The following is a 16,838-nucleotide window of genomic DNA, read 5'->3' as shown; positions in this document are numbered from 1 at the left end:
ATCTTCATGGTACTTTTCAGCCTTAAAATTCTAGGACCTGGACTGGAGAGACTACTCAGTGGATAAAGGCTCCTGCCACTGAACTTGACAACCTGAGTTTGATCCCCAGGACCTACAGGCAAGGAGAGAACCAACTCTTGAAGGTACACAATGCTATGGTACATGTGTGCCCACGTCCTGACCAAAGTAAGTGAAAATATAATTAAAAGAATCTAGGACTTAATTCTCAGTTCCACAAATAAATAATCTAAGACGCAATTGCTAAAGCAAGTAACATAACCATCTTTAAATAGAATAATCAAACCTTTGCTGATCTCTACATTAGGCAGGTTGAAGATATCAAGGTCCATCGTCCCTTGGTTAGTCCCATCGGAGAGGTCTAAAAGGATCAGCTTGTCTGCAATGCCCTGTGTGAAAAAATTAGAACAAGAGCAGCATTCCACAGACATAGCTCCTCAATATGAGTTCACTGAGAAAGACCAAAGGAAGCCTCCTGAACTACTTGAGAATGAAAAGTAACACAATAGCAATGAAGGAAGTGTGCAACAAGACACTATTATGTGAGGGACACTACCCTCAGGCTTGACTACTGACTAGCAGACCTAACATGGTTTACTCAGGAGGCAAACTATATCTTCTTCTAATGGAATGAATGACAAAGGGGACATGGTGTACTAGTTAGGTATGCTACTGTTCCTCTTGAGTCAGATATTTGCGGTAGTATCTGTGGCTATTATTGTTTGTTTGTTCTTTCTTTCTTTTTTTTTTTTTTTTTTTTTGAAGTTTTTCTGAGACTTGGTTTCTCTGTGTAGTCCTGGCTGGCCTTAAACTCAGAGATCCACCTGCCTCTGCCTCCCTGGTGCTGGATTAAAGGCATGTGCCACCACACCCAGCTTAGTATCTGTTCTTTTTGTTGTTGTTGGTTTTTTCAAGACAGGGTTTCTCTGTGTAGTTTTGGTGCCTATCCTGGATCTTGCTCTGTAGACCAGGCTGGCCTCGAACTCACAGAGATCCACCTGGCTCTGCCTCTGGAGTGCTGGGATTGAAGGCATGTGCCACCACCGCCCGATAGTATCTGTTCTTATCTTAAACAGTCTAGAATGATTTGGGAGTCTATTTTAGCACATCATTCCTTGCTTAAAAGTCAAAACTCGGGCTGGAGAGATGGCTCAGAGGTTAAGAGCACTGCTTGTTCTTCCAAAGGTCCTGAGTTCAATTCCCAGCAACCACATGGTGGCTCACAACCATCTGTAATGAGATCTGGTGCCCTCTTCTGGCCTGCAGGGATATGTGCAGACGGAACACTGTATACTAAATAAATAAATCTTAACAAAAAAAAAAAAGTCAAAACTCATGCTAGGTTTCTTCAAAACAAACAAACACTCTCTATGTAGAGAAAGATAAATATAAGAGAAAGAATGTATCACAAACCTAAGGTCAAATCCTGCTGTCATGCAGTATTTTCCCCAAAGATGTCCCAGAAAACTACTCCCCATGCCTGTGAATGGCTCCCTGGGCAGTATGGTGAGCAGACTGTAAGTAACAGCCAGTAAATGCCTAAGAGTCTCTGTAGGTGGGAATGGGAGCCCTTAGGTCTAAAGGACCCAGGGACCTACTAAGCATCACCAAAAGAGGCTAAGAAAGCAACTCTATTTGTTATCTGTTAGCTATACACTGGTCAAGTCACTGAACTTAGCCTTACTTTTGGTGTTTGTGAGATTAGTAAGTATATGGCACTGGGCCAGACACAGTAGTCCTTTCTAAATCACAGCTATCAATCTTATTATTGGGAACCACACTAGGAAAATGCAAAGAAAGTATGTATTTCCATCTCATTTAGTACACACACAAAGATCCAAAAATGTGAGAATAAATTAGTACAGCTGACATAGCAGATAATTTGACTCTCCCCCGCCCCCCTTTTAATTGAGACAGAGTCTCTCTGTGTAGCCCTAGTTGTCCTGGAACTCTCTATGTAGATCAGGCTGGCCTTGAACTCAGAGATTTGCCTGCCTCTGCCCCATAAGAGCTGGGACTAAAGGTGTGCGCCACTTACACTCAGCTCAATTTAACAATTTCTATCAAAAATTTAAAACATTTTAGAAATTCAAAAATCAGTAAATTATGTAATCCACTAGTCTCATTTATAGGAGTTATCCTACAAAAGTACTAGCACATGTGAAAAATGACACAATATGTATAGATACTCAAGATGAGAATCAACCCGAGTATTCATTTTGAAGAAGAAGGGCTCAGGCTATACTGTACCGGTGCATCATCCGTGAGGTGCTGATCACCAGGCTGCAGTAAAATGAAGATTTAGCAGAAGACTATGCATTTCTAACCAATTCTTAGGAGACAGATGCCAGTGTTACCACTCTTCAAGTCACACTCTGAAAGCCAGGTATGGCTGTAAAAGCCTGCAATCCCAGCACTCAGGAGGCTGAGGAAGGAGACTATTTAAGAGCAGGTTGGGTTACACAGCATCACCCTGGTAATGATCTAGACAACAGGTTCCAATCCCCAGAAACCAACGCAAATAAATGTGGGGTGGGAATGGCAGCCCACATGTAATTGCAGCCTCAGAAAGCAGAGACATGGGCTCCCAGAGTAAACTGGCTGGTGAGACTAGCCATATCATCCAGCTGTGTGTTTGACTGAAAGATCCTGCCTTGATACATAAAGTGGGAGAGCAATTGAAGATGATTCCCCACATCAACCTCAGGTTTCCACATGCACAAGCACATTTGTGCACACATACCCACAATGTGTACTTACACGTGCCAAAAAATGCATATACACATATGCAATACACACATACATGAAAAAATGGAAAAAATTAAATTCAATGGAAGTATAGCTATGCTTCCAGCCACTAGGTTTACATACCTTTGCTGAAATTGCCAATGTGCAGGCAATACCCAAATCTCCACTTCCAACCACAGTAATTTTATTGTGTATTTTATTCTCATGATTTGTCCAGCCCCTTGAATTTATGTCTGAGACACCTATGGGGAAAAAAAAAAAAGATCATCCTGAGAATTAAAAAGTAATATTAAAAAAAAACTTTTAACATTTTATGAGCTTGGTGAGGTGGCATATATTTATAATCCCAGCACTCAAGAAGTTGAGGTAGAAGGATTGCAAGTTCAAGACTAGCCTGAACCACACAGTATGACCTTGTTCTGCTGTCCCCCTCCCTCCAAAAAACCCTTTCTAGCATCTTCTTAAAAATAAAACAAACTTCAAAAGCTCGGATAGAGATTCTATAGATTAATTAAAAAACAAAACAAAAACAAAAAAACCAACCAACTTGAACTAACGAGGACAAGGACAGGAGCCTGAAACTAAGCATGGCAGCTCACTCCTGCAAGGCTGGCAACCAGGAGACCCAGGCAGTGCCTGGGTCACACAGTGACACCTAGGGAGCAGGAGGTGTAAGAGGGGGAGGCTGGGCACTTCTGTGCATGCCTGTAATCCCAGTAACTGTGAGGAGGCAGAAAGGTCAGGAGTTGAGGGTGATCTTCAGCTATACAGTGTTTGAGGCCAGTCAGAATTACCTGAGATCCGGACTCAGACTAAACATTGCACCCCCTCCGCCCCAAGAAAAACAGTGTCTTATATTGAATGTTGTTTTACATAGAGGTTCTCCTTTTTAAAGACAGTATTGTAAACATTTAAAATTTTTTATTTGGGGCTGGAGAGATGGCTCAGTGGTTAAGAGAAGTGGGTTGCTCTCCCAGAAGACCTGGGTTCAATTCCCAGCACCCACATGGCAGCTCACAACTTTCTATAATTCCAGTTCCAGGGAATGCAACACCCTCACACAGACATACATGCAAGCAAAACACCAATGCACATAAAAAATAAAAAGGAATCATTAAAAAAAGAGTGGGAGAGCACAAGGGAAGGGTTCAGGGTGAACAGGATAGAAATATATTGTGCACATGTATGGAAATGTCATCCTGAAACCCACTATTACGCATAATTGTTATATGCTAGTAAAAGACTGAGGAAGACACTCAACATTGACCTTGGACCCCAACATTCACAAAAATCCTACTGAAAATTTCTAGGCATGAATATTTGGTTTTATCCCCAATAAGAAACTCAGACTTATACACTTCTGGTCCCACATACTGAATAAGCCAAAAAGCTACAGAAACATGTAATGATAAAGGTTTGGATACTTAATTTATGAGGGGCTCTGAACAAAGCAAGAACTATTTTATCCATCTATGTAAGTGTGACATTTTTACATTTTAACAAACCTTAATTGGAACTATATGGCAACCTTATGACTGATGTAGAGGAATTTTTATTAAACATATATATACATACACACACACACACACACACACACACACACACACACACACACACACACACATTCATATACTTATTTACTGAATTTAAGTAGCAAAGAGTGCAGAACACTAGTGAGAAATTCTAACTTCTCAACTGTTAAGGTGATCTGACTGAGAATACAAACCTTCCGTGATTTTTGCAATATAGGCTAGCAAGTCAACCTGCTGCGCTTCATTGGATGATGGCACCGAATAAAGAGGAAGTTCCTCTTGAAACTTGGCGATCATTTCTTTAATTAATCCAACAATGACAGATTTAGGCTGAAGAATACAGGCAAAGGGAAAAGTTACACACCATTTTTTCTAAAGAACACTAGTTTGATATTGTCAGTCAGTCAAGGTGACCCTTGAACAATGCGCAGTTGAAAACTTACATTACTGACTCCCCCAGACTTTCTACTGAGAGCCTGCTCTTTGTCTTCAGTATAATCCTTGCCTGTTTCCTTTCTTCATCAGTGCTGGGAACTGAACTCTCAGCCTTGTGTGCGCTAGGCAAGTACCTTACACCGAGTTACACGCTCAGCCTTGGAGGCCATACCAATTAACAAAAATAACACATGCTTTGTATGCTATATCCACCATACAGTGAAAAACGCATGGCAGACATTCCATGTCATCTTTTAGTATTACACAGAATTTTAAATAATCAGAGAACCATGAGAAACCTCACATGATGGAAACAGAAGGAAACCTCAATGGTATAATAATACTCCACACGGTACAGCTCACTTTATGCAGTTTTAATACTGTATGTTTGTTCACACTGTTGTTACATGTAATGGTACCATGCGTGATTGATTGACTGATTGATTGATTGATTGATTGATTTGGTTTTTTGAGACAGGGTTTCTCTGTGTAGCCCTGGCTGTCCTGGAACTCACTCTGTAGACCAGGCTAGCCTTGAACTCACAGAGATCTGCCTGTCTGCCTGTATCTGCCTCCCAAGTGCTGGTATCAAAGGTGTGCACCACCACAACCATGTGCGATCTTTGAGCATCAGAGTACATTTGTGTGGATGAACACATACAAGCTTTTTTTTTTTTTTTTGGTTTTTCAAGAGAGGGTTTTGGTGCCTGTTCTGGATCTCGCTTTGTAGACCAGGCTGTCCTCAGACTCACAGAGATCTGCCTGGCTCTGCCTCCTGAGTGCTGGGATTAAAGGTGTGAGCCACCGCTGCCCGGCTACATATAAGCTTTTTATTTTTTAGGGTTTTGTGTTTTATTTTGGAGGAGTTCTGAGTCTACTATTTGTTTCTAAGGTCTTGAACTTTGTAGTCCAGGATGGCTTAGAACTTGCTGTGTATAGCACAGGCTGGCTCAAACCTCTAATTGTGGTACGTCAGTCTCCTTGGTGCTAGAATTGTAAGTGTTAACTACACTTGGCTTTCTAAGTTTGATAGATTTTAACTTTTTATAACAGATTTATGTAGACTTTCTGGTAGCAATAGTTAAATACATCGCCTTTTTATTTTACACATTTATGATTTAACCTTTTCTTCAAACCCAGGTTGTCAAAGGTGAACTATATTCACTTATGTTTTCATGTTTCTAAACCCCCACACAAAATTCCTTTAACTATTTTAATATTCTTTTTTGTTTTGTTTTTGGTTTTGTTTTTTTGAGACAGGGTTTCTCTATGTAGCCTTGGCTGTCCTGAAACTAGCTCTTTAGACCAGGAACTCACAGAGACCCATCTGCCTCTGCCTCCTGAGTGTTGGGATTAGAGGCATGAAATACCACCTACTGGCTTGTTTTAACATTCCTAACTGAAAAGTACAAACAAATTCTATCATAGAGTAAGTAGCTTCCCTAGAGAGATCGTGGAAAATATTCTACCTGTACAATACAAGGAGGAAAATGCTAAACCAACATCTTCCAAATGTAGGAAAACAGGATAAACACACTTTGTAGCAGAATACACAGGGTTAAAACTTTTAATTTTGAAGTCGTTTCAGATAAATAGAGAAGCTGCAAAAATAGCATATATCTGCCATCCAGGCTGGTAAACAACACTCTATCCCTATGTCTATTTCCTAAAGCATGTAAAAACAAACTATAGACAGAAGTCCTTTATCTCTAAAACTTTTACTGTGTATTTCCTTACAAAAGAAGGAAAGGCTGGAGAGATGGCTCAGAAGTTAGAGCACTGGCTACTCTTGCAGAGGACTGGGGTTTATCCAACTGCCTATAACTCCAGTTCCAGGGGATCCGATGCCTAGTTCTGGCTTCCATGGGCATCAAGTACACATGTGATTCACAAACATATATTCAGGTAAACATCAATTTACATAAAAGAAATCCTTTTTAAATGATTTATTTTGTTTTTATTTTATGTGCATTGGTGTTTTGCCTGCATGTATGTTTGTGTTAAGGGTGTCGGATGCCCTTGAACTGGAGTTATAGGCAGTTGTGAGCTGCCATGTGGGTGCTGGGTATTGAACCGGGATCCTTTGGAAGGGCAGCCAGTGCTTTTAACCACTGAGTCATTTCTCCTGTCCTCATAAAAGAAATCTTAAAGAGAAGATCCTGAAACAGGGCACAGATATCAAAATATATTTTGAAGATAGCTTTAAAAAAAATGGTAACGTAGGTAATTCAAAAAAGAAGAAACAGGGCTGAGGAGAAGGCTCAGTAAGTAAGGTGCCTGCAATGCAAGAATGGGGACCTGAGTTCAGATCCCCAGCAACTATTTAAAAGCTAATGTGACAGTGTGTGGATCCTAGAGAAGGAGGATTCCCAGAGCTTGATGGCAGGCCTGTCTAGCCAATCAGAAAACTCTGGGTTCAGTGTGAGACCCCGTCTCGAAACAAACAAACAAACAAATGAACAAAGAAGGGTCAGTGCGATGGCTAAGCAGGTAAAGGTGCTTGCTGCTGAGCTTGACAACCTGAGTCTGATCTTTGGAGCTCACATGATAAAAAACTGAGTTCCATAAATTGTCCTCTGACTTCCACACACGTGCCAAGTCACATATGCATGCATATGCACACACACAAACAAACCCATGCAGTAGTGCATAAAATTAAATTTTTTTTTTTTTAAGTAACTGAATGCCAGGCTGGGGTGTAATGAGCAACGCCTGAGGTTCAACCCTTAGCACTGAAAAATGAAAACCTTCATGAGGCCTGGAGTGCAGAACCATAATCACAACTGTTTCAGAGAGTGAGGCAGAAGGGTTACAGTTCAAGGCCTGGCCAAAGCCAATGCGGACAAAACCTAGGTTCCTCTCTCTCTCTTATACACACACACACACACACACAATCAGTTAAACAAAGCACATTACAGATCACATAGAGTGTGATGAACTTACACCAAGTTAAAAAGCAGGTAAAATTACACATATCTATATACAGCATAAGAATAACTAATAGGCAGGAACTAGGAAACAGAGTTCCAGTATTTTACTAACAGCTTTTCGTGTACCCCCTCAAGCGGCAAATGATAATGAAACAGGGAACAACATTGGCTGGCTCCCAGACCTGGAGAAGGCAGCTGTATAGGCTGATGTCATCAGTGTTTTGGGAACTTCAAAGACTTCAAGAGAGCTCAATTTCAAGCTATTTCTATAGTTCACATGAAGAATGTAATTGAAAGATTATCCCAGTGTGGTGGTGCACGCCTTCGATCCCAGCACTTGGGAGGCAGAAGCAGCAGATCTCTGAGTTCGAGGTCAGCCTACATGATAGACCCTGACTCAAAAACAAAACAATAAATAAATAAGAAAAGAAGGAAGGAAGATGCAGTATGTTTACTTGTACTACCAAGATCAAAGACAAACATTCAGAAAACAAAACTTAAAGAAAATCCAATTTGATCTTACATGGCTCCAGTTTTGGAGGTAGGGCAAGTATATTCTGCCTTTGGCATCCACATGTTTTCCAACTGAGATTTCCATGTTTGCAGTTGGCTTCAAGAAGCAAATGGGTGGAGCAAAAGGGTGAGAATCCAAAATCCAGAAGCGAATAGGTATGTTGTATGTATTACCTATTTGAGACAAATAAACAATCGTGACACATATGTAGGCATATATAATGCAGCTAGATGGGATTTTAGGAATAGGTAGATAGGTACAGCGGTCAGAGCTTATAATTCTACCTAATGATGCTGAGGTAGGAGGATTGTAAGTTTGCAGCCAGTTTAGACATCAAGACCCTACGTCAAAATAAAAAAGGGGCTGAGATGTAGTTCAGCAGTAGAGGCTTTGCCCAGTGTGTGTAAGGCCCTGGGTTCAGCTCTAAGTACTGAAATAAAAGGAAGAAAAGGTCGTCAAGCTTGTACATAAAGGACAAATGTAAACCATCCTGCTTTTCATTTTCTCTGCACTGGGAAGAGGGTCTGACCACAGCACCAGCATACCACAGTGAGACTGACAATGGCCAGCTTCTCAATTCAGAAGCGACTGACAGGATGTGCTGCACCATAAGCTTGGGACACAGAATCTGTTCTATGCAGTTTACTTTGCTCACCCCAGGCTTCTCTACTGTAGCTTCTCTACTTTTGTATTTATTCTACACAGAAATTATTTACTTTTCCCCAGCCTGCTTCTCTACTCCAGCGTAAATATCTACTGTGGATTCTCTCTCATTCCTTTCTACAACCCCAGCATCAGGTATTATGCCTAATATATTAGCTGCTATTAAGTTTGTCATATAAATAAGAACGGACAAACAGATGAAAAAGAATAAATGAACCAACTGTAGTCAGATACTTGCCCTCAAGCAGCTCAATAATTACAGGTACTATGAACCATAAACTGAGCTAGATACACAGAACTTAGAGGAGAAGCTGAGTCACCTTGTCTTAGTGACCCTTAAATCCTAGTGTATGTCAGCCTGACTCCATGAAACTGAAACCATGCAGGTTCCTGGAGCTTAGAGTGGGGCAGGGCCAAAATGCTCTGCATTTTCAACAGCCCAACAGACCCACACCCCAAAAATGAGAGTGGGGTAGGGTTCTGAACAACTCCCCCCCCAACACACACACAAATGGTCCACTAATCTTTTAGCAGCACTATTCTTTAAAGTGCTCCATATTCTTTTCAGAAAAAGAAGCAGGCTTATGGTAACAGGTCAAAGATGAGTCAATGGGTCTAACCAGTTGCCTGGTGTATGAGGCCCTGGGTTCAATCGCCAGCACTGCAATTACGTTAGCTCGGGATTGATTGAGGCCACGTGAAAATAAGAGACCGACCTAAACAGAGGCGACTGTCCTTTGCCTAGAACAACAAAGGAAGGACTGTGCCCAGGCACAGGCGGCTTGAAAAAGGAACTTTTAGGGTAGACATTTTTATTGGTAGACTTGTTCTTTGTAGTCTCAGGGCCAAGTAACGCCAGTGGGTGTTGTTCTCACATCCTGACCTTGTCAGTCCTGCTCCTGGCAGGTGCTCTTACCTCTACCTGAGAGTTTCTCAACTCTTCTGAGGCTCTTTGTTTAACCCTTCACAACAAAATAAACCACTCTGGAGGAAGAAAGAGGTAAGAAGGAACCTGACTGCATGCTCTTTTGATTTTAATCATGCAGGTCATACCTTCCAAGAATTGGTGTCTGCCTTGGTTGCCACAAAACCCAAAGCTAAATCCAATGTAAGTGAAAACTAAACTTTGACTAGACATCTAAAAATACACTTCAACTATTTTATCCTTAACACTTATTCCTGCTTCATAGTCTAACTATGTCTTACACTCTACTGAGAACACTCCTCTCAGAACCAGGATGCCTACTTCTACATATTAGCCGTGTGATTTTACCCAAGTTACTTAACTTCTTTCTGCCTCAATCCTTTCCTCTATAAAATGAGAGTAATATTTGTTCTTATTTCATAGCATTGTTGGGATGAAATCCATGTATATAAAATGCCTGTTACAGTACCTGACATGGCAAACACTATGAGTTGGACTTTTAAACCTACTTGGAAGTAAGTCGAATGTAAATAGTTCTCTTATAAATAGTTCTCTTATTATAATCTTTTTCTCACTATGGAAACCCTCTTTCAACTGAAAGCTACTTTTCTCATCTTGCTTCCTCCCCACTAAGCACAATACTTAGCCATAACTATATATTTTATGAACACGGAAAGCACTTTGGCCATATCTCTCACGATTCAGATGCAACGCAACAGGGTCTAGACATTTCTTTAAAGCTTCCCTCACTATGCTGATATGCAACCAGGACTGCAATTAGCACATTATAGACATGTTAAAACCTGGCAATGTACTGATTTTATATTGGCCTTTCTCAGAACCATCCCCTGTGGCTTTTACCTAAGTATTTACAATGTGGGTATGGGCATACTTCTATCTATTGGTCCATAGAAAAAGCCTATGATTACAAAACCATGTGATCACAGACTATAAAGGGACCAAGAAGTATAAAGATACACCATCATACTCTTCCAATGGTGACATATCTGAAGTAGGGTTTTCCAAGTGCAATAACTAGTCATGAAATGTGTAAAGCCCTAGGTTTGATTTCTACTGGAGAAGGGGAATTTTGCAAACAGCTATTCTGATGAAGACTTGTCATAAAGATCAATGGCCTAACCACAAGACTATAGGAAAGGCAGAGTATCAGTGAACTCCACAACAATGATGGTATTAAGATAATCCCTTCTTGGGGCTGGGGTATGGAATGTAGCACAGTAGTAGAGGGCTCGCACGTGATATGTTTAGGATTTAAAACCCAGCTTTGTGAGGGGCTACCACATACCTAGAAACTGTGATTATTAAAATGATAAAACTGAAATCAGCAGAGTATTAAGAATTATCCTCTTGCCTCAAAACCAATGACCTAAATCCGTTTCCGTCCCCACCTTCTCTTTCCTCATCCCCTTCCCTTTCTTCTTAATGTCTAAGGAAGGAAAACAGAGAACACAAGTCATGACTCACAGGTGTGAGTGAAGTTCCAACAGTCAGAAAACTGGCTGAGATCCCGGCAGGAGAGAGGTAAGGAAAGCAAAGTCAGGTGAGCTCTGTCTGTCCTGCCTCCCACTCTGCAGCCTCTGCAGAGCCTATGTATGGCCAAGGCTTTGTCTTCAATCACAGGCAGAAAAAGCCTCTGCACACTTATAGAAGGTCACCACTGGCTGGGGAGACAGGAAGCAGGGAGGCTTGCTATGGTCTAGGAATTAACACAGGGAAATGCCTGATATTTAAAGAAGTCTTCCAAAACCTCACTGTCCATTGCTGAACCCCTTCTTAAGAGACTTTTTTTCTATTTGATTGCATCTCCCAAAGCCTTCTTCTCAGTGCACTGACTCTATCGAGTTCACTTATTCCTATGCCTTCTAGTCAGTAATCAAGTAAATTAAATCAGGAGAAACACTTCCTGAGGATTTCTAGTAAGTATTAGTTACTGTGCATTAGTCCCTCCAGCTGGTACTCTTTCTGGGCTGATCTGCACTGTGAACAAATGACATTTTGTTTTGTTGGAGATGGGGCCTTCAACTCTTCTGTCTCAGCACCCTAAGTCTAGGATTACAAATGTACTACTTCACACACAGCAACAACAAATGCTGAATGGTGGAATTGTGGGCACTGCTTCAGGAACTATTTTGATTTTTTTTGTTTTGTTTTGTTTGGTTTGGTTTTTTTGAGACAGGATTTCTCTGTATAGTTTTGGTGCCTGTCCTGGATCTCGCTCTGTAGACCAGGCTGGCCTCGAACTCACAGAGATCTGCTTGGCTCTGCCTCCCGAGTGCTGGGATTAAAGGTGTGTGCCACTGCCGACCAGCCAGGAACTATTTTGGAAATAGAGCTTTGCTGGTGTTTTTCAAATGATATTGTATAATCCATCTTCTACTATACCAAAGGTTACATTGTTGAACATAACAGTAAATAGGGAACAGTTGAGTATAGAGACTGTTAATGATTTTATTCTTTCTTTTTGAGCAAATTCTTACTATCTCAACCTGTCACTGAACTCTAAAATGTCTATTAATGTAACGCAACACTAGTGGTGTTCAGCCAGTCACATGATCAGGCTGAGCTTCCGTTTTACCTACAGAACAGGTAGAGTGCCACATCACAGAAAGCAGAGGGACAAGCACAGATGTCAACAGGAAAACACAGGACTCTAATGTTCCATTACTGAGAGCAAGGGCCCCTCTCTCCCCAGTTCATGTCTCTATTTGTCAGGCTCTCTTCTATCCTCAGACCCCACCAGCCTAGTGGACACATTCAACAAGTGTTTGTTAAACAGAATTAACATTAATCTAGGCCTTCCTTGATTATACATAGGATCCTGCCAGATCTGGTAAGGTCCTGAACAAACTCAGGTGTATGTAAAAACAGAGTGGTGTGCATCAAAGAATTAAGTTCTTATTAAGTAAGATGCTCCTGTAGAGAAGTCCCACATTCTCTCGGTTTCTTTACTTACCCTGATACATCACAGGAATAGTACCAGTGAAATTCAGCAGGTCTTTTTGGGAAGTATCTTTGAAAACTAGAAGAAAGAAAAGTTCCAAAACATCAATGAGGAGTAGAGAGAACAGTAATCAAAGTGTGTGACTGCACACAGAGAAATGCCCAAAACAAACAAACAAACAAATAAATAAGAAAGAGGACACTGAAATCCAAGCTCGAAGCCCACCTTCCCCCCTTAAGAGGCATGTAACTTGCCAGACACGGTGTCCTACACTTGTCACCCCAGCACTTGAGAGGTAGAGGCAGGACTGTCATGAGCTCAAAGCCAGTTTGTGCTCTATAATGAGTACCAGGCCAGCCAGGGGTACATTATCGATCCTGTCTCAAAAGGGCTGGAGTGTAGTTCAGTTGGTAGAATATTTAGCTAGTATGCATGAAGCCCTGGCTTCAACCTCCATCACCAAAGAAAACTGGGAGTGGAGGTGCCTGCCTGTACTGCTAACACTCAGGAGATGGAGGATGGGGATCAGAAGTTCAAGGCTACCCCTGGCTACATGGCAAGTTCTGAGATTAAAAAAGAAAAGACACATAATTTGGAAGCTCTTTAGACCAAATACTTAGTAATCCGAATAATGCAAGAAGGGCTAGAGGATGCTACTCGTACCGTAGGTGTCCATGGAATATCTGAAGTGCGGGAAAAACGCGTTCACGTTCTTCAGCTCTTCTACAGTCAGGTCCCTGAACTTGTACTGAAATGAGAGGAATGAGCATGGAATAAAAACAAAGCTGTGAACAAGACTAACGCCTGTTGCATGCCAGGCCCCGAGCAGGACTTGACCATCACAGGTGTCACCAGTATCCGATTCATTACTAGTTCATTACTAATCAGTGTCTCACTCTACAGTCCAGGCTGGCCTCAAGCTGGCCACCTCTCTGTCTCAGCCACCCAAATGCTAGGAATATAAGTGTGCATCACCAAGTCTTTCTGATCTACTCTTTTAAACCAAGGTGCTAACTAGAGTTTATAACTGCTCTACTTTATAAAATACAATGAAATCTAGAGAACCCATGCAATTTGCTAAGTCAGATACCAAGTAAAGTAGTAAACCCAAGCTTAACTCCAAGCCTTGATTAGTTAAATCTAAATGCCTCCAAATAACCTGGAAAGCCTAAGGGACAACACAGAATGTGAACAGTTCATCACTATTGAACATCCACTTAAAAAAACAAAAAACTGGCCGGGCGGTGGTGGCGCACGCCTTTAATCCCAGCACTCGGGAGGCAGAGCCAGGCAGATCTCTGTGAGTTCAAGGCCAGCCTGGGCTACCAAGTGAGTTCCAGGAAAGGGGCAAAGCTACACAGAGAAACCCTGTCTCGAAAAAAAACAAAAAAAAAAAAACAAAAAAAAAACCTTAATTTTAATTTATTTATTTAATGTAGTTCTATATGTGTGGGTAGACATGTGGATGGCAGAGGACAACTTTGGGGAGTTGGTTCTTTCCTGCCACCATTTGGAACCAAACTCAAGGTTGTCACGCTGGATGGCAGGTGTCTAACCAGCCCGTTGGTCCCTAACTCTCTTCTGAATGCCTCCTTCACTAGAGAGACACCTCAACTTCACCTTCCACCTTTAGTCCTGTATCCTGGGTTTCAAAGGGAAAATAAATACAAGCAAGAGTTTGCTACCAGCAGGTGAACTGCCTCTTCCTGCCTTTCTTCGTGGCCCTGCAGACAACATGTAACTTCTTTCAACTTATTTTCTTCCCTGCAAAGAGAAATAATACCCCCACTCCCTAGACTTGATGAGGATTAAAGGAGAAGGGAAATCTACCAGTATACTGGAAACAGAATCAAGACACTCGGAAATAACTTCAGAAGGTACGAAAGTGACGTTGAAAACTTAACACTGGAAAGACATAGAATGGAAAGCTATTTTAAATAGGAAGATATCCTGTCTTTGTGGATCTGAAAACATCAACATAGTAATATTGCCCAAAACATTCAGCAAAATCCCTTAGTGAAACTTTAAATGAATTTTTTGTTTGTTTGCTTCTTGTCTGTCACCCCCCACCCCCACTCCCCGTCCCACAAGGCAGGGTTTCTCTGTGTAATAGCTCTGGTTGTCTGAAACTCACTCTGTAGATTAGGCTGGCCTTGAACTCACAGAGAGCCACCTGCCTCTGCTTCCCAAGGGCTGGGATTAAAGGCGTGTACCACCACTGCCCAGCCAATTGAGTTTTTAAATAAAAGTCTAAAACTTGGGCTGGAGAGGTATCTGAATGATAAAGCATTTGCTTAGGATCTCCAGGAGGCCTGGTTTCTGTCTGCAGCACACACATATCTCAACACCAAACTGCAACTGACATGGAAATTCATGAGTCTTAGAACAGCCAAAATAATCTTGAAAATGAACAAAAGAGGTTGGAGAACTCACAGCACAGTCAAGATACAAACCATAATTAATCAAAATGAGACAACAGCAGCCGGGCGGTGGTGGCGCACGCCTTTGATCCCAGCCCACAGGAGGCAGAGCCAGGTGGATCTCTGTGAGTTCTCAAGGCCAGCCCGGTCTACAGATCGAGTTCCAGGACAGGCACCAAAACTACACAGAGAAACTCTCTCTCTCTCTCTCTCTGAAGAAAGAAAGAAAGAGAGAGAGAGAGAGAGAGAGAGAGAGAGAGAGAGAGAGAGAGAGAGAGGAAGGAAGGAAGGAGGGAAGGAAGGAAGGAAGGAAGGAAGGAAGGAAGGAAGGAAGGAAGGAAGGAAGGAAGGAAGAAAGAAAGAAAGGAAGGAAGGAAGGAAGGACAACAGTAAGTGCTGGAGGGGATGGAGGGAATCAGAATGCCCCCATACCTATCTGCACTGCTTTGGGGAGATGATAAAGCTGCATTGGAAAACAGAGCTGCTTAAAGATTAAACAAGCCAGGTGTGGTGGCGTATGCCTTTGATCCCAGCACTTGGGAGGCAGAGGCAGGAGGATCATGGCGAGTTTGAGGCCAGCCTAGTTTACACAAAGGGTTCCAGGACAGCCTGGGCTACATAATGAGACCCATTTAAAAAAAAAAAAAAAGGTATGCAGGCTGGTGGTTAAGAGTACTTGAAACTCTTCCAGAGGACCTAGGGTTCAACTCCCAACACCCACTCTAGATATCTCAAAACCTCCTATAACTTCACCTCCAGGGGTTCTGACATCCTCTTTTGGCCTCCATGGGCACCACACACAGCAAGTAGTATATACATGCACACACATACACATAAGCATAAATAAAAATAAACCTTTTGGCCGGGCAGTGGTGGCGCACGCCTTTAATCCCAGCACTCGGGAGGCAGAGCCAGGTGGATCTCTGTGAGTTCGAGGCCAGCCTGGACTACCAAGTGAGTTCCAGTAAAGGCGCAAAGCTACACAGAGAAACCCTGTCTCGAAAAACCAAAAAAAAAAAAATAAAAATAAAAAAAAATAAACCTTTTAAAAAAAGGAATGTTGAAGCTAAGGACATAGTGATAGAGTGCCTGCCAAGTATGCATAAAGCCTTAGGTTCAAGCCCTAGTAACACACACACACACACACACACACACACACACACACACATGCATGCACGCTACATTGGCAACATCTAAAAATTAATAACATTCACATTAAATATGTTTTAAGGTGATTCATCAGGGAATAGAACATAGCAATTAGGGAACCAGAGGTTTTTTGTTTTTTGAAATATATAAACTACAGAACATCCCTGTTAAAAAACACTTGGATTGTTTCTGATACTTTGTTTTTATAAATAAGTCTGCTATACACATTCCTGCCCTAGGGTATGTTGTACACACCCCTAAAAGGGAGACAGGCAGCATAGTGATCCTACTTTTCTTTGTTTGTTCTTTTTCTTCTCTGTATTTTGAGAAAAGGTCTCATTATGTAGCTCTGGCTGTCCTGGAACTCAACTAGTAGACCAGGTTAGACCTGAACTCACAGAGAGCTGCCTGCTTCTGTCTCCTGAGTGCTGGGATTGAAGGCGTGCAGCACCACACCCAGCCCAGCGTAATGGTACTCCTCTTCCTTCAAGTCAGACGTGGTGTCTCAAGCCTGAAATCCCAACGCTCAGGGCTGAGGCAGA

The 16,838-nt window shown here is 41.9% G+C and overlaps 1 protein-coding gene across 2 annotated transcripts in view; it reads right to left on the bottom strand.

Moving 5' to 3' along the window:
- Positions 1-16,838, bottom strand: part of Uevld (UEV and lactate/malate dehyrogenase domains) — a 36,901-nt gene that overhangs the window by 18,902 nt on the left and 1,161 nt on the right. For both annotated transcript variants that reach the window (XM_052761710.1, XM_052761709.1), the window contains exons 2-7: positions 13,391-13,475; positions 12,740-12,805; positions 8,187-8,350; positions 4,493-4,628; positions 2,890-3,008; positions 305-407 (exon numbers count right to left, since the gene is read on the bottom strand). In XM_052761710.1, the coding sequence (XP_052617670.1) occupies positions 305-407; positions 2,890-3,008; positions 4,493-4,628; positions 8,187-8,350; positions 12,740-12,805; positions 13,391-13,475 (673 nt within the window). The remainder of the gene's footprint in view (positions 1-304; positions 408-2,889; positions 3,009-4,492; positions 4,629-8,186; positions 8,351-12,739; positions 12,806-13,390; positions 13,476-16,838) is intronic.

Source organism: Peromyscus californicus, unplaced genomic scaffold (genome assembly GCF_007827085.1).
Source record: "Peromyscus californicus insignis strain IS unplaced genomic scaffold, ASM782708v3 Scaffold_4__1_contigs__length_199733344, whole genome shotgun sequence".
In the NCBI taxonomy this organism is placed as follows: domain Eukaryota; kingdom Metazoa; phylum Chordata; class Mammalia; order Rodentia; family Cricetidae; genus Peromyscus; species Peromyscus californicus.
This window is presented reverse-complemented; position numbering and strand designations above follow the sequence as displayed.